This window comes from Moschus berezovskii, chromosome 11 (assembly GCF_049115385.1).
Source record: "Moschus berezovskii isolate FMDL1 chromosome 11, NW_MosBer_1.0, whole genome shotgun sequence".
Taxonomy (NCBI): Eukaryota; Metazoa; Chordata; class Mammalia; order Artiodactyla; family Moschidae; genus Moschus; species Moschus berezovskii.
The window spans coordinates 81,877,134-81,896,030 of record NC_142470.1 but is presented as its reverse complement, the minus strand read 5'-3'; the positions used below and the strand labels follow the sequence as shown (position 1 = coordinate 81,896,030).

At 35.9% G+C, this 18,897-nt stretch overlaps 1 protein-coding gene across 1 annotated transcript in view; it reads right to left on the bottom strand.

Moving 5' to 3' along the window:
• LRPPRC (leucine rich pentatricopeptide repeat containing) overlaps positions 1 to 18,897 on the bottom strand; it is a 102,603-nt gene that overhangs the window by 52,679 nt on the left and 31,027 nt on the right. Inside the window, exons 15-23 of the mRNA XM_055399100.2 lie at positions 12,652 to 12,679; positions 10,038 to 10,095; positions 8,841 to 8,947; positions 8,550 to 8,627; positions 8,167 to 8,211; positions 7,725 to 7,829; positions 6,613 to 6,743; positions 5,826 to 5,911; positions 4,204 to 4,411 (exon numbers count right to left, since the gene is read on the bottom strand). Coding sequence (XP_055255075.2) covers positions 4,204 to 4,411; positions 5,826 to 5,911; positions 6,613 to 6,743; positions 7,725 to 7,829; positions 8,167 to 8,211; positions 8,550 to 8,627; positions 8,841 to 8,947; positions 10,038 to 10,095; positions 12,652 to 12,679 — 846 coding nt within the window. The remainder of the gene's footprint in view (positions 1 to 4,203; positions 4,412 to 5,825; positions 5,912 to 6,612; positions 6,744 to 7,724; positions 7,830 to 8,166; positions 8,212 to 8,549; positions 8,628 to 8,840; positions 8,948 to 10,037; positions 10,096 to 12,651; positions 12,680 to 18,897) is intronic.

Below are 18,897 nucleotides of genomic sequence, written 5' to 3'. Positions count from 1 at the left end.
AGTATACTTAATTTAATCAAAATTTTAAATGACAAATATTGATTTTTTTAATTGGAATAAAGTGCTTCAACATTATGCATAAAGTGCTGGTGAAGTGGCAATTTACCTAAAGAGCTTACTGACTGAAAAGCTCTCAAAATCTGAAATCACTAGAGAAAAGAAGGTTGTTGGGGGGGAAAAAAAGAGTTCAAAACAAGGGAGAAGGGGGAAAAAACACCTTAGCACTCTTAAACACCGACTATTCTATAAATCTTAAGCTGATGTTCAGTCTGGAAAGAAATCTTTCCAGGAGAAACCACAGACTTTGCAAAAATTATTCTGTTAAGAGAACCAGTCCCTGAAAGAGCTAAATGTTTTTTTTTTCTGTTCATCATCTATAAATGAGGAATCTTCAAGGAGACTGGTGTTGCAATTACAACTAATCCTCCCCAAAAAATTAACTATGTTGAAGGCTTTGTAATTTCCCTAGGTACAATTTAGCTGTCACTTACTTTAAAATTTACTCAAACATGCATTCGGAACAGCACTAACTTCACATGTCAAGTGCTTTCCAGCCAATTGAGTCTAAACTGGAAGTCGGTGTTAAACAACTGAATGATTAGACAAGATAGCTCATTTCCCTGCTCTTTTGTTCAGAATAAAATGCCACATTTACATTATCAGGCTCAACAGGATTTTCTGACAGAGGGAGAAAAAACCCTACTGAACACTGTCCGTACTAAGCACATGAAGCCTGTCATTTACCAATCATCCTTCAAAAAGCAATAGCCATGAATGTAACTTAATTACGACCCAATGATCCTTGACGAAAAATCATCTTATCACTGTCCTGTTCCCCTAGGGCAAATGAACCACTTTTGTCCTTTGGCACAGATGATGCTAAATTCTTAATTGCAATAATGGAGTAAAAGAGCCAAACCTCCTTAATTTCCTTTCAGCACATAAAGAGTTTTACTCTAGAAGGCAAGCATTCCCATAAATAATAAAAGTATCCAGTACAAATGAATATGCCAAAATTAAAGGGGAGTGTATATGACAGAATAACCACCATCCTAAAAAAGTGTATTTCCCACTTCTGCAACACACTGAAGTGTTACAGTGTGTGAGTTTTAAAACGTACTGGCATAGGTTCATCTTACAGAAATTATGACCTTTATGAAGAACTCAAGATTAACACAGTAAGAATTCTGGGAAGATTATATGCATAAAGTCCATGATTCACTTAAATGAAATGCATGTGGGTATATAGCACAAATCAGCACAGAAAAATCCTTAATGGAAAGCAGAAATTAAAGTTTCTTTGATCATTTGCACTAAATAATCCAGTTAAACAGCTTCAAATATTTTTCATATGCAATGAAACCAAAATGGATCAGCTATACAAGAAGTGAATCTGAAACTGCATCATACAAATTCTTAGGCTTTTAAAACTAATGGCCAGATTTCATTAATTTTATTTCCTTTACCATAGCATAAAGACTAATCAAAAGCTCTTTTAACCTATTTTAAAACATTTTTCTTTCTTAATATGGAGTATCCAAGTCATCTTTCTGAATCAAGCATGATTTCAATTTAAAAAATATTTTTAAAGTAGTTACAAAGGAAAATGTTTAACGTTCATGTGGACTACATGTAGACATGTGGCTTACAGAACCCTAATGGAAACGAAACACATGAGAATTTTGTTCAATTCAGCATGTTTCTTTTCTGTTCAAGCATTATTTTGAAAATACAACTCAGATTAAACAACTTCTTCAAAATTTTGCAAACCTGTCATTATTTTGAATTTCCTTGAGCAAATGAATAAAACAAAATGTATTATTTTTCATAACAATAAGGATTTTATACACTATCCAGTAACAAACAGATACAATTAAATTTCTCGTGTTTTATCCGATGCTGGGTGGTGAAAATTCAGTTCAAAATTAAAACTACTGAATCTTAAAGACCACCTTTCTAAGGAACTCAACCTCACAGATTTGTTCCAGAATTACAGTATGTAAGTGACAGCCTTCTTCACAGTCTGGCAATGATTTTCCAAAAACGAAAGGATGAAGATTTTGTACCATGCTCTGAAATGTTTCTCTTAATTTTACCTCAAGTTTGAATAAAAGGCTCATTCTCCAGATGAGCTTATACCTGCTGAGGCCAGTTACATGATATTATTGAAGATCAAACATATTTAATCAAGTCAAATACATGTAGACTTTTGGGAAGGCCAGTGTAGTTAATCCTAGTACTGCACTTGTCATGATTCTGAATAATTAGCTATCTTCCATCATTTGGGAAAAGACAATTGAAAACAAGTTTCAAAATCAATGTTTTCCTCCAACTTAGCCTGGACTAGGAGTATTACTACTGTTCTCTGCAAAACATGAAATTTCGTTTATCTCCTTTAATTTCTTCTTTCTGACTCAAAAGAGTTGACAGAAAGTTTTTAACATGACAGAGAAACTGAAAGATCTTGTCAGGGAAAAAGCCTCTGCAAAGCACAGACAGAAAAAAAACAAAAACAAAGTTAGGCAAATAAAAATAGAAGGTAACAATTTCTCTTTATATCTGAAAGCAGTAAAAAAAAAAATCATAAAAGGTACTAATTTACATTTCTCTAGCCCAATTAACAGGGACAGTCAAATTTAACTAAGACAAACAAATCTCTGTACTATTAAATCAGAAGCACAGAGTATGCTCCATGTTAACATCTAAATCCCATGCTTTTTCCATTTTCCTTTGGAGGAAGTTCTCCTTGGTTCATGAGCCCCATCTGCAGACCTTTCTTGGAAAACTTTTCATCTTCTGTCTCACAGTATTTCTGTTTGTAAGATACTTCTCTACCATGGCCTCATTTTCATTGTTAATTATTTTATTTTTGCCCACTGATGGAGGAGGGCCTAATTCTTCTGGGCACTGGGCCCATTTCTTTCAAACCCCTATGCAGAGCTCCACATGCAATCTGCAGAAATGGGTCTTTTGAGATCATCAAAAAAATTCTTGGAGGAAGCATATTAATTACAGGATTTCTATATAAAGTTGGCTATGAACACGAGAACTAAGTAACACAGTAATTGTTTGAATCATTCTTCTTTAAAAAGATGTAATGCTGAGATTGTGGAGGTTAAAAAGACTTAGCCAAATCAGCTAAGTTGATAAACTGTTTTTTGATTGGATGTCAAAGAAATTATTTCACAAAACATTTGTGTGTATGAACGTGTGTGTGCACATATACACATATGTACAAACATAACATAGTTAGATGTTTTTTATTCCACACCTTCAATATTAAATCATTCATTATATTCAATTAATTATGCTCTTAAATAAAGAAAAACTACCAGAAATTTGGGAAGAATATGAGTACACTAAGATTTATCATTTACTTTTCTCCTGGCATTGATATAGCAACATCCAAACTAAATGAGAAAACCTCAGTCACAAAATAAGCAGATTAGAAAACTGTGCTAAGTCATGGAAGAGAATGGCAAAGGGGTAAGATCTGAGAAATTTTTAAAAACAGAAAAGAAAATGCTAGAGGAAAAGAAGGTAATAAAAGATGCTTTATTATCTTACTAAAATGTTTCACTCTGTACAAGAACGTAGGTTGACTTTATGATTTACACTTGAAAAAAAATACCTTAAATCGGGCACCAACATGAACATTCCAAATACAGACATTTCCAAACTTAGTAAACCTTACCCTATTAACAAAATTCATCTTCTTGCCACAAGACACAGAGACATCTTCTACAATAACCTAGTGAAGCTACAGTAACTCCTGTGCTGGTACTCGCAGTTAGAACACTACACGGAAAAAAGGATCCCTCAAGAGACACTGCCACACCATAACATGAACAGTGATGAAGCATAATCAAAAGCCCCAGAGAACCCTTCTTATATTTATTAATAATTAACACCTATAAGGCTCAAAACTGGGGAAAACTATATTTGGTTTCATGTAGTATCATCACATGCCCCACCAAAAACCCCCCCCCAAAAAACCGCCATAGATCATTCCACTGAGAAGTAATCCATAGGACCACAGGGTTGTTGGCAATTTTAAAGGTCACCTACACCACAGACATTCTCTTATTCAGTGGCAAATAAGGCTTCCGCAGCATCACAAAGAATTTACAAAATATAATCCCTGTACGATTAGATTCACTGTTTCAATGCCAACATTCAAAACTGAAAATTCAATTAACTTACTTTTCCAGATATAGGGTGACCAATGGGGAACTTAAAGTGGTAGATGGTTTCGCTAACCCTAGGGTCACGATGGCTTCATGCAACTGTTTTACTGTTTCAGTTTCGCCTCGTAAAGCTGCGCCATTTAGGATGTGGAAAAAGGACAAGACTGTTGCATCTTTGATAAGAACATCCTTCTCTTTCATCTCCTTTAGAATGTTAATAGCATCTACAATGAAGTAACACAAAAGACCCTTAGGTAATTTCATGTAGGGAAAACAAACTGCTATTAAAACAGCATTTCAAGCCCAGCAGGAATGTAAATTCTAGTGTATAATGCCGATTTCAAGTTAATTACTACTTGCATTTCTAAACGAGACTACAATTATAAATCCACAATAGCATGGTTTTATCATTTCCCTGCAACTTTGACTACAAATTATAGATAGGGACTGTGTGCCCACTCTGCACCACATAACCCTGTACAGTCTGCCCTATAGCTGTAAGATCCTCCTAAATGGATGCTTTTATCGTTCAGAGCTAACATCTGCTAAATCACACCATTGTTTCTTCAGCAGATGGCTTGTCAGGAGGCCAGATAATAAAGATGTGTTTACACTGTATATACAGGCAGACTAATGGTCTGATACCGATAGGGCCTGTTTGCTATGTCGATACTAATTAGCCAAGCAGAGCCAATGAAAGCTTTCCAAAAGACTGCATGTTAATACATTAGATTCATTAAGCTTCATTAGGAAGGCAGAAACAAACATTTTAGGATATGGAATAAGTGCATTTTCATAATGTTATTAATTATTGCACAGACAAAATGTTTTGACCACTTTATAGAAAGTGATTTTAAAAAGCAGGCTAATCTTCATAAAGGCTTGTGGGTGTTAGAAAAATTTCCTAGGGAAAAATTCAATGATCAACTCAAATACTTTCTCCATACATTTTTCACTATAATGATTTAAAAACAAAAAATCTTCTCTAGGAATAAAAGGAAGACAGAGAGGTGTTTTTAAAAGTTTCAAAATAAAGCCTAATGAGAAAGTTAAATAAATAGTTAAGAATAAATTATTAAGTATAATTATATTAGGCTTAGCATTATCCCAACTATAAGAAAGTTAGAGGATACACATCAACTATATAATCAGTTAGGCTCTCCCTATAAATTTCTATGTGAAACCTTATTGAAGTATACATTTTGTTAATGTTATTAGAAGTGAAGGCAAAGGTGCCTGCAAAACTCATATTCTTGAATAAAGGTTATATTTACAGGTTTTATGTTCAGCCTTCCAATGTTCTTAAGCAAAAACAAAGCCATTAGTGCAGGCATATAGGCAAATTGTGCCATAAGTCATGATCTTCAAACTCAACCCAAACAGCAATGCTAATAAAAACTAGCTGCAGAAATGCAAAAAGCACTGAGCTGTGCAAATGTAAATGACAAGCTTGCCAATCCATTAAAACTAATGGCCTACACTGTCCATGCAGCTCTGGTTGGATTCACATGCAAATTTGTATGCAAAGTGTTCAAGCACTTTGCAGGATGGACATGATATACCATTAATATCAATTCAGATGTTATTCCAGTGGCAAGATACTTGCATCACACATTTCCTTTATGTGCTGATGCTTACCTTGGAGCTTGCCATGTTTTCCCAATACTTTAACGAGTCTTACATACTTGCCGGTGTCAAGGACAGCAGAAGAATCTAAACGGTCACTAAAAATTAAAGCCATATTTATGTTAGAAGTTGTTTGACTGTTAATAGCAGTGCAATATCTTACTTGATCACTTTTCCAAAAATCTCAGAATCTGAATTTTTATTAACACTGGCTTCTACCTTTTAGTTCAGGTTTATTTTGGGGACCATATACAAATCTACATGCAATTATATTCAAAGAAGTAAAAATGTAATACTACATGTATACTACAACTTTCCATCTGCAAATGATACGAATAAGGAAGGCTCCTGTTTCATGGCACTTAAGGTGAGTCTCACTTTGTTGCAAATACTGAAATACCCCCAAGAGACATTTTTATTTGGTAAATCTATCAGTGGGAAGCCAAGGATACCTGAGAAATGGACAGAATTCTGTTTACACTACAGTACAGGAAGGGGAATATTTAACAAGCTTTATATAATAGTTACAACATCACTGTTGTGATATGCAGTTGTATAATCAAGAGGAAAAAATCTTGGCTTCAAGGAATAGAATGTCTTATCATACTTAAACAAAGACTCCTTGCTGAAAATAAGCCATAATTAATCAGAGTATTACAGTATGGAATTCCAAAAGCACTCACAAAAGAGAATTTTTAAAATTTACATTATATGAGAGTGGTATTCACTCTACATGAGCCATCAAGTATTGTATAGCAGCATAAATGCTGATGATTTGTTTCAGTGCCAGGGTACTCACAATTCTCGTTTCAGGTTCAATGCATCTTCTGCATTATCATGTCGACAGCACAAATTTATTAAAGCTGCATAGCCACCAACAACCATATCTGATTCATATTTTGCTTTCAATTCGAGAGCTTTTTGCATGTTCTAAAATAAAGGAAGGAAATGAAAAAGAAGAAATTAATATAAAAGTGTAAAATTTCTAGTTTCCATGTTCAGAGTGTAAAAAAAAGTTAACACTACTTTTAAAATAAATGGATACACGTTATTAACTTCACCTTGCTCCCTGCTATTTTTAATCCACCTTTTAAAAAGCAGGAAAGCTATATATGAAGGATTCAAAAGATTTGTTATCTGTGCTGCAAAACTGATCACTATGCTAAATTTGATGTTTTAGGTTTGGGTACTGTATTATGAAAAAAGACTTCCAGATTAAATATGTACCAAATGAGTCCAATTTCCATGCACAGAAATATATATCACTGCCAAGTTCCTCACAGTCTGTAATGTGCAGGAAATGTTTTAGAATTTAATAGTGCCATATTATAACCTTAAAGTCAGCTGTATTTTTTTCCCCTAAAAACACAGGCATACAACCAAATGATACTGAACTAGAAACTGAAAAAGTCTAGTGATATACCCCAATTGCAGACATACACTAAAATGAACACAAAGTACAGCTGGACGCCTGCTGAAAAAAGGCAAGAGACCCTTTATCTCAGAAAGAGCTTTTTTCCAGCAGGAAAATGGAATTTCAATCCCTGCATTAACAACCTAGTAATATTTGACTTGCAAATGACTACTGCATGTATCAGTTGCTTGACAATCTAGATATGAGAGACCGGAGCCATGGCTTGAAAGGACATTTGGCATGTATGATAAACCTATCACGGCTGTTACTATCATTCACTTTGCAGATTATCGTAAACAAACTACGGCAACCCGAAAACATGCCATTCAAGGTGTAGCTGAAGTTAGTTAACCTCTCATTTAATTGCATTCTTCATAGACATGATGTATAATAATCAATTGTAAAAATAATAAATTTTATATTGGGCTTTGCTTACTTCTATCTGTAAAGAATTTTTTACCTTAATAGCATATTTTAAATATTTAAACAAACATTACCTCTTCTGAACATAGCATTAATATGAGCTGCTTTAGGATATCTCCAATAGGTTGATTTTCAGCTTTTAGCTTTTCAAGTTTAGACTCCAAATCAGACGATGAAGGCTGCGAAGTAGAAATGGGAAGAAAAAAGAAAGAAAGAAATTTACTACAAAGAAAATGCACCCTTTGTCACTCTTCTCTTTAAACTGCCCTTTCCTAAATGTCATAAATGCTATCAAGGATATTAATGTGGGGATCTGGGATGGACTCGAGGGGTTTATAAAGCTGATATCATATGCAGATTTCTTAGATATAATTTTTCTGAGCTGGTAAATGGCTTTTACCAACTATGCTAGAGGCAAAAATGTTAGGAACCAGAGGTTTTAAAAGGACATATTCTAGAACTCTCCTTAAATGATGTTATTACAGCATGTAGAATCTACTCAAAAAACATACTTACTTTTCTAGAGTCTGTCTTCTCTCTTTCAACCAATATATTAACATCCTAAAATCAGGATTTGAATTAGGATTAGAAAACATATGGAAAATATACTAGCAAATGTCAAAAGCAAATTTTGGAAGTCTCATTTCATTTCATTTTTCCATTTTCCAAAATTCTCCTGAAATTCTCTTCAGACTTTATAACCACTGTAAAAAAAACACTTTTAAATACACTCTTCAATATATAAACAGCATTCACCAATAATCAATAAAAAGCCTTGTTTTAAAGGCTATCATTTTAAATAAACTTTTGGCCAAAAGCAATATATTTAAATAAAACTTTGACATGCCTCTACATATAAATTAAGCATTTTAAGAAGCTGATTATTATTTCACACACACCTTAATCAGTTCAGGAACATGGTAGCTATCCAGCAGATTACGAATGCCTCTGTAGATATTTTCAGGAATTTTTATATTCTGTGCAAAGGGGAGGGAGGAGGAAAAAAAAAACAAGTTTTAGACAACCAAACTGAAATTTGTCTAACAGAAATTATCTCGGACATAATTTAAGTCTCCAATTCATGTATGTCATTGAGAAGTGGTCTGGTTGTACTTAAAAGCAGCAATTTCAAATCTAATAGATACATGTCAGACAGGACAGGCATTATATAGCAAAAAATGAAATGGTACCATCTCCTTCAGCTGATGGAAGTATTGTCTCAAACGCTCCTCCTTGGCCTGTACCTCTGAGTCACTCATGCTGTCAATCAAGTTATAAAGAAAATAGCCAACAGCTTCTGTGGAAAAAAACAAGAGAAAGCATTCCACTAAAATTACTGAGACTGTCATGTTATCAAGATTAATTTATAAGAAATCATTTTGGTGTGAGATGTCACCCTGATGAGAGGCTCTGAAATGGCAACAATGATCACTGAGGCATAGAGATTATGTGGTTTGGGAGCACATATCTAACTGGTGAGTGAAAGGAATATTAATTATTTTCAGACCGAGTGACAGCTTTTCAGTACTGAATCTTACTTCAATCTATTTTTTTCTACCACTCTGTGACAGAAGTGGTCCTGCCCAAGGCCTTACCCCTTTCCTGTCCAAATCACAAATAGTGAGAACAAATAAATGCCTTGTATATATTTCTATATTAATTTTTGGTGGGCAATATTTAGGGAAACATAAAATTAGAGGATTGGTAAATGTTGAGTATACAAAGTTAAATAATTTTAATAAGCAGATGTAATATTCCTGTGGAGAGCTGCCTATTAGCCAATGAAAAACCAAGATTAACAAAGATGTTTCGTAACAACAGTAATTTTCCTATGCATCCAAGCATAAAATGTACAGGGGCATGTGTTGTTAATACATAGGATAGAAAAATATGAACTTTCAAGAAAGATACGGTTTTGTGTGTGTATGTTTTTTAACAGAAAACCACATATGCTAGGCTTTATTACATGAAAACAAAAATCATTAAATGTCAAAATAATGTATTTTGGGTAATAAATAGTGGAGAAATCTACAAGACCTCTTTACTATTTTATATGGTTAAATTATACCTGCAAAACATTAAAATCACATAAACACTAAGGATTACTTATTTTTAAGGCTATTTTGATTGATGCTATAAGAAGCATTTCCTCAATATCTGAAAAGGAAAAACCCTCCCAACCCTGTCTTTAGAAAAACAATTATGGTAATACCAAACACCTCACAGATCTCAAAATGATGTGGTTATCAATGTAAAGATTTATAAACAAATGTTTTCAAATTTCACTTTCAAAAACAAAATGTTTACTGCAGTAATCCTTCTAGCCCATCATTATACAGAAGAATGAATTTGTGGATAAGTTACAATCATCGAAATTGAAACACTACCCGTTGGTCCTGGAGGCTCCTGGCAATAACGTCCATCCTTGTACAACAGTTCTGTTATCTGGTAAGACAGAAAATGCGTGCATTGCAGCAACAGAAGCAAACTAGAACAAACACAATCTGAAACTGAATTCTTGAAATAATAAAGCCTCTCCCAGTAAGGTATTACTCTATATCACAGTAATTCAACACCACCCCCACTTGCCAAGGAGATTGTTTCATTTTTAAATAACAGGTTACTCTTTTAAAAACATAAAAAACAAACCTATGTTGAAGGAAAACGGCAGTATTTCATGATACATCACTAAGAAAACCTCTAAACTGTTCTGGTTATATATTGTTTTAAATAAATCGTTACTGTAGAAAACAGCTTATAGGAATTATCAACCAATGTTATTTGTCATTGTATTGTTTTTGGTCTTGCTGAAATTCAACCAGTTTCCTCCTTTCAAATGAAGTTTTACAGCAGTAAGACAGTAAAATATCCTGAAACACTAAATTTTTTTTTTAAGTTTTTCAACATTTTGCCGGTCATTTTAATGGCATTAAAACAAAATGGGGGCTTTCCTGGTGGCTCAGATGATAAAGAATCCACCTGCTATGCAGGAGACCTGGGTTCGATCCCTGGGTCAGGAAGATTTCCAGGAGAAAGGGGAATGGCAACTCACTCCAGAATTCTTTCCTAGGGAATTCCATGGACAGAGGAGCCTGGCAGGCTGCAGTCCACACGGTCATAAATAGTCGGACAGGACTGAGCAACTAACGCTTACTTAGTTACTTAAAACAAAAGGGGGTCAAAAGTTGTAATATGTTTGTTCTCATTGATTCTTATCAACTGAATACACCGAAACTAAAAGACTTACTCTTCAACATTAACTCTACCCACAAAATCTCAATTAAAAAAATCCAAAGATATTTGATGACGAAAAGGATTACAAAACCTACTTTGTAACTTTTGAACACAGTATTTTGACTATATATCAACAGGCTGAAGATAGTAAGAAAGGAAGCATAGGTTTCTGAAGTGATATAAGCTACAAATTCTCAATTACTTCATGTGTATACTATGACTGAACTTATTAGCTCTCTAGATAGTGTCTGCTCAGTTGCTAAGTTGTGTCTGACTCTTTGTGACCCCATGGACTGTAGCCACCAAGCTCCTCTGTCCAGGGGATTCTCTAGGCAAGAAGACTGGAGTGGGTTGCCAGTTCCTTCTTCAAGATAGTGTCTGCTGCTGCTAAGTCACTTCAGTCTAGCCATAGCATAAGTGTCTAGCCATAGCATAAGTGTTAACAACTCAAACTACAGTTACTTCTTTAACTATGTATTTTCTAATATGGAAAATTAAGTAAACCTGATCATATCCCACTACACTCAACAATGAAAGCATGATGCGGTAATAGCAATCCAAAGGATAGTTAAGGTAGAAACTCTTAAAAAGCAAAACAAAACAATCCTATCTACCAATTATCTTTTAACCAACCCAGACGTGTAGAAGATAGACAATAAATTCTACCAGAAGTTGTAGCCACACTTTAGACATATGACAGCCACATTAAAATCTAATCCTGAACAAAGACACAATTAACAAGCCAATGAAAGTCTTTACAGCCAAAAACAATTACTTATAAATATCTTAACCACCTATTGTAACTGACTTACATAGTTTGAATGGCAGTTTAAGTAATACTAAAAACAGAACTGAATGAAAATAAGATTTTAAGAAATATTTTAAATGGGAATTCCCATCAATAATGTGCATTCTGATTGTGGTGTTGTTTATTCGCCAAGTCATGTCCGACTCTTTTGTGACCCCATGGACCTTGGCCCAACCAGAATCCTCTGTCCATGGGATTTTCCAGAGAAGAAAACTGAGGTGGGTTGCCATTTCCTTCTCCACAGTATCTTCCCAATCCAGGGATCAAACTTACACCTCTTGCATTACAGGCAGATATCTTGTAATTCAACATAAGGATTGTTGTACTTCCTGCATAAAAGCAGTTAACTTCTTACAAAGATAGCAGTTTAAAAATTGATCTGTTTATCATTCATAGATATAATATAAAATTATATAGATACACTTGACACTTCCTATGTGGAGCTAGTGGTAAGGAACACACCTGCCAATGTAGGAGACATAAGAGACATGGGTTTGATCCCTGGGCCAAGAAGGTCCCTTGGAGGAGGGCACAGCAACCCACTCCAGTATTCTTGCCTGGAGAATCCCTTGGACAGAGGAGCCTGGCAGGCTACAGTCCATTGGGTCACAAAGAGTCAGACATGACTGAAGCAACTTAGCACATATAGATGCACTTACACAAATATGTGTAACATATATAACATGAATATACTTTAAAAATAATTATTAAATACGTATGATCACTGCCATAATGTTACCAGTTGTTTTTTAGAAAAGTTGAAAACTTATGAATTTAGGACTAACTCAGAGTCACTTCAACAATAAATTTCATGATCCAGGAAGGTAGTTTTAAAACTAAAACTACCAATTCAAGATTCTAAATTCATTAACTTATAGTGATGCATGATAAATGTATGAAGCTATTATAACTTGCTTTTTGTCTATCACACTATGATTTGCAATATTAGGAATACGTACCTTGCTCCAAAGATTTATATTCATAGACCTGCAGGGGGCAGCAAAGGATTAAAAATAAACCCAGAGGTTTAAAAAACATTAAAATATACTAGCAATCATTATATGCAATACATACAGATCAAAGCCTTAAAAAAAAAAAGTTTCCAAAATCAAAGTTAATTTTCAGGGCAAGATAATTTAGAAAGATTGATTCACTTATTTTGAACCCTCAAAATAAAGAGTGGTTTGGACACGAATCACTGAGAACCATCTCTGAACCTCCTTGGGGGTCCCAGTTTGATGGAGCAGGGTATCTGCATGGTCTCAAAGGATCTGCCCGAGACTGCTTATTACTTGTAATGGTAAAGACAGTAACCACACAGTGGAGAAACTGAACCAGTATCTTCACTGAGCGGTCAAAACTAACATCACTAATGAGGTGCTGACAGACACATTGTAGATTTAATTCCCTGAGAAAAACAGAACAGCATTCCTGTGGAATTCCAGTCAGAAATGTAACATGAAGTTAAACATGAGGAAGCATCATGAGGAACATTCTAGAAAATAACTGGCTTATATTCTCCAAATCTACTAATGTCATAAAAGATAGAGGCTGAAGAACTGTTCCAGATTAGAGAAAATAAAAGAGAAAAGATGATTAACATCTATTCCTTGACTGGATTCTGTACAGTGAGTGAAGTCGCTCAGTCATATCCGACTCTTTGCAACCCCACGGACTGTAGCTTACCACACTCCTTCGTCCATGGAATTTTCCAGGCAAGAGTACTGGAGTGGGTTGCCATTTCCTCCTCCAGGGGAATCTTCCCAACCCAGGGATCGAACCCAGGTCTCCCGCATTGCAGGCAGATGCTTTACCATCTGAGCCACCAGGGATTCTGTATAGGAGGGAGGAAAATATGGACCCCTCCAAAAAACATGAAAATACTTGACAGAAATGGTATATGCGCTATATTAGATAAAAATATCCCATCAACGTTAAATATCCCGAGTTTGTCAACTGTGATGTGGTTGTATAAGGGAATATCCTTGTTCTGTGGAACTGTGTGTATGTGCTTATACACATGCCTGACTCTTTGTGACCCCATGAACTGTAGCCTGCCATGCCCCTCTGTCCGTGGGATTCTCCAGGCAAGAACACTGGAGTGGGTTGCCATTTCCTTCTCCAGGGGATCTTCCCAACCCAGGGATCAAACCCATGTCTCTTCCACTTCCTGCACTGTCAGGTGGATTCTTTACCACCGAACCACCTGGTTGTGTAAGGGAATATCCTTGTTCTGTGGGATTATATACTGATATATTTAAAGATAAAGCATCATGACATATGCAACCTAAGCCCAAATAGCTCCAAAAAATCAACGTTTATATGTGTGCGTGTGTGTGTAAATTAAATGGAAATTATAATGATAATTTCACAAAATGCTAAAAGTCAATAAATGAGGTATGTAAGAGATCTCTGTACTACTCTTATAATTTTCTTTATATCTGAAATTATTTCAGGAAAGCAAAAAGAACAGCTCACTCATATTGTGACTGTTTAAAGGGAAAAACTATCTACAAAACTGGGTAACCAATGAACACTAGGTCTTAGGCTATTTGTAAGCTTTGTAAACTTAATGTCTATAAGCTTTGTATATTTAATGCAAATATGGAATCTACTTTCAGAAGATTAGTTATGTATTTTAATGATAATATTTCAGTGCAAATATAATATATATCTTTATTCAAATTATGTATATTATACTTACATTATAAAAATACCCACAAAACTTACAGACCTCTTAAAATCTATACCCACAAAACTCCATAGGCCTCTTTAAACTTGAGATTGAGCAGTTTAGAGTGAATTGTTTTGGTATAGTGAGTTAATAAGGCACTTTTTTTTTACTTGAAAAACATTCCAAATGAACTACTGACACACACAACAACTAGGATGGATCTAGGGGAAAAAGGCCAATCTCAATATATGATATACTTCATAAGTCCATTTATGTAACTTTTGCAAACTAAAATTATAACAACTGAGAACAAATCAGTGGTTGTCACAGATTAAGGATGGTGAATGGAAGCTAAAGCGGTAGTGGCAGGGAGGCAGGGAATTTGGAGTGATGGCACAGTTCTGTATCTTCACTGCAGGAATGGTTACTCAAGTCTATGTATGTGATAAACTGTCAGAACCACACACATACATTGTACGAACATAAAATTCCCAGTTTTATAAGATGCAACTACTAGGGGAAAATGGGCAGAGTGTATATAGGCCCTTTGTGTCTTATCCTTGCAACTTTCTATGACTCTAAAATTATTTCAAAACTAAAACATGTTCCATATCCTGCTAGAATCCTCTGCCTTATGATAAAATCATTCCTACTAAAACACATTGAGAAAAAGTTTTAAAAAAGATGAAACTGTATTTGTAAGTGGAGAAAAATGTTTACAAAACCCTGCATTGTACACCTATTCTTTTTCATTATACTTTATCACAGGATAGTGAATATATATATATATTCTGCTATATAGTTGGACCTTACTGTTTATTTTATATATAGTAGTTACAATCTGCTACTCCCAAATTTCTAATTTATTTCTCCCCCCTTTTCCCCCTCTTTGGTAAATCATAAATCACCCTTATGATAGAAAACAAAGAACTAAAGAGCCTCTTGATGAACGTGAAAGACCAGAGTGAAAAAGTTGGCTTAAAGCTCAATATTCAGAAAACTAAGATCATGGCATCTGGTCCCATCACTTCATGGCAAATAGATGGGGAAACAGTGGCAGACTTTATTTTGGGGGCCTCCAAAATCACTGCAGATGGTGACTGCAGCCATGAAATTAAAAGACGCTTGCTCCTTGGGAGAAAAGTTAGGACCAACCTAGATAGCATATTAAAAAGCAGAGGCATAACCTTGCCAACAAAGGTCCGTGAGTCAACGCTATGGTTTTTCCAGTAGTCATATACAGATGTGATAGTTGGACTATAAAGAAAGCTGAGTGCCGAAGAATTGATGCTTTTGAACTGTGGTGTTGGAAAAGACTCTTGGACCGCAAGGAGATCCAACCAGTCCATCCTGAAGGAGATCAGTCCTGGGTGTTCATTGGAAGGACTGATGTTGAAGCTGAAACTCCAGAACTTTGGCCACCTGATGTGAAGAGCTGACTCATTTCAAAAGACCCTGATGCTGGGAAAGATTGAAGGCAAGAGGAGAAGGGGATGACAGAGGTTGAGATGATTGGATAGCATCACTGATTCAATGGACATGGGTATGGGTGGAATCCAGGAGTTGGTGATGGACAGGGAGGCCTGGCCCTGTGGCTCATGGGGTCGCAAAGAGTCGGACACGACTAAGCAACTGAACCGAACTGAAGTCTGTTTCTGTTTCGTAAATAAGTTCATTTGTAACATATTTTAGATTCCACATATAATATTGTCTTTCTAACTTACTTCACGTAGCATGATAATCTCCAGGTCTATCATGTTGCTGCAAATGGCACAGTTCCCTTTTTTATGGCTGAGTTATATTCATGTGTGTGCATGTGTGTACACACTACATCTTCTTTATCCATTCAGAGATAGCATCTTCTCCTCTATACATTCACAATTATCAAGATTAGTTTGCAGTTGCTTTCTTACTTTCTGGTCTTTAACTAAATAACAAGTTGAAGGCAAAAAGATTCCTGTTCATCCTTGAATTACCTATTATCTCACAGGCTAGGCCTGAGCACACACTAAAAAGAGTTAAATTTCCTGAGTACTCACAAACTGTATGTAGTTCATGAAGTATTTTCCTTTTCCTTGTGAAAACATCATGAGTGGGAGCCTCACTGGCTGACTGAAAAGAGGAACTTAACATCTGGCAATTAACTTGGTTGATTTCAATAGGGCTAGTGTCAGAAACTTGATTTTTTTTCAACATGTGAAAGGCTGTACCGTTCAGTGGTGCAGAGTCCCACTTCTCAAGCTCAAACTGTTGCCACTGGGTCAGAAAATCTCTCCTTATGTCACAGAACTCTTTATCTATGGACTACAAAGACTTAAATGCCTCCAAGGCAATTCTTTTTTTAAAAAATTAATTTATCTTAATTGGAGGATAATTACAATATTGTGGTGGTTTTTGCCATACATCAACATGAATCAGCCATGGGTACACATGTGTCACCCCATCCTAAACGTCCCCCACCTTCCTCCCTCCCCACCCCATCCCTCTGGGTTGTCCCAGAGCACTGGCTTTGACTGCCCAGCTTCATGCATTGACCGTACACTGGTCATCTTATTTTACATATGGTAATATACATGTTTCAATGCTCTGAAACATTTGTTTTTGGTATGTTACATTGTCAACTGAAGTTTGAACTATCTTCAGTGACATTTTGTCTCTCAGAAGTAACTCAATATTTTTGGTGGTAGAATTTTCAGTAATATATAAAATGTATACAGCCTTGTTTCTCATTTGAACTTTGTTCAGTTAGGGGTATTGTTAGGAGGAAAGAAAGTCCTCTTGCCTTGAATTTGACAGAAGAATTCACTAACTTTATCAGTCAGAAGTAAATACCCTTTAAAATACTTTAAAAATAGTTTAAAAAAAAAACTTAATAGTAAAAATTCCCTAATAACCTTGAATAATCCCTAACTAATAAGCAGTATTGAATATTAAACATTTTTATATAGGTAACTTCACCTTCATAGGTTAACAGACAATTTAGTTTATACATTGGGCAACTTTGAGAATGCATTACACTTGACTGGTATTCAATGACCATCTCCAGAGCTTATCAACTTACAGAAATACTAGCTTGCTACTTAACACCACTCTAAGAAGATATGTAAAAAAGTGTTGGGTCTTCCTGAAATACTGTCGGATGGCATCAAAAAATCAATCTGAGCCCAAACAGGTTACAGAACACATGGAAGGAACTCCTCTTGGACCATGGGTCCTACCACTATTAGGGCAGGTAATACTAAAGGTATGTAACTGATTCAAAAACTGCATTCCAATATGGAAATGCACATCCATGTTTCCCTTCAGTTCAGTTCAGTTCGGTGGCTCAGTCATGTCAGACTCTTTGTGACCCCATGAATCAAGCACGCCAAGCCTCCCTGTCCATCACCAACTCCCGGAGTTCACTCAAACTCATGTCCATCGAGTCGGTGATGCCATCCAGCCATCTCATTTTCTGTTGTCCCCTTCTCCTCCCGCCCCCAATCCTTCCCAGCATCAGACTCTTTTCCAGTGAATCAACTCGTCACATGAGGTGGCCAAAGTATTGGAGTTTCAGCTTTAGCATCAGTCCTTCCAATGAACACCCAGGATTGATCTCCTTTAGAATGGACTGGTTGTATCTCCTTGCAGTCCAAGGGACTCTCAAGAGTCTTCTCCAGCACCACAGTTTAAAAGCATCAATTCTTCGACAATCAGCTTTCTTCACAGTCCAACTCTCACATCCATACATGACCACTGGAAAAAGCTAAAATGACTAGGATATCTCACTTAATGTTCCGTAATTTACTACATTTCTGTTAAATATGAATAATGATTTCTGGTAAAGAGTAACTCTTAAGAAACTTTAAGTGAATGTCTTATATGCTAATCCTTAAGGAGCTGCAGGGCTCTACTGATGATATCCATCAGTTCTCTTTTCAAAACAGCTTTCAGTCAATCAATTCTAAAGTTGCTAAATTCTTAGAACTCACACATGGACTGGAATAGTTCACATTTCCAGTAATCTCAAAATACATGGGCTAGCAGATAAAGTATCAGGATCAGGAAGATACTACCTTAATAGCTGCTGCTGCTGCTAAGTCACTTCAGTCGTGTCCGACTTTGTGTGACCCCATAGACGGAAGCCCACCAGGCTCCCCCGTCCCTGGGATTCTCCAGGCAAGAACACTGGAGTGGGTTGCCATTTCCTTCTCCAATGTGTGAAAGTGAAAAGTGAAAGTGAAGTCGCTCAGTCGTGTCTGACCCTTAGCGACCCCACGGACTACAGCCTACCAGGCTCCTCCATCCATGGGATTTTCTAGGCAAGAGTACTGGAGTGGCTTGCCATTGCCTTCTCCGATAGCAGGGCTCAACTAATTTAGTGGGAATAATACTAGACTAAAAGCTGCTCAAGTCCTACCTACGAAGCATAGAATGTAACAGACGTGGGTTGAACCCCTGGGTTAGGAAGATCCTCAGGAGGAAGAAACAGCAACCCACTCCAGTATTTTTGCCTGGAAAATGCCATGAACAGAGCAGCCTAACAAGCTAG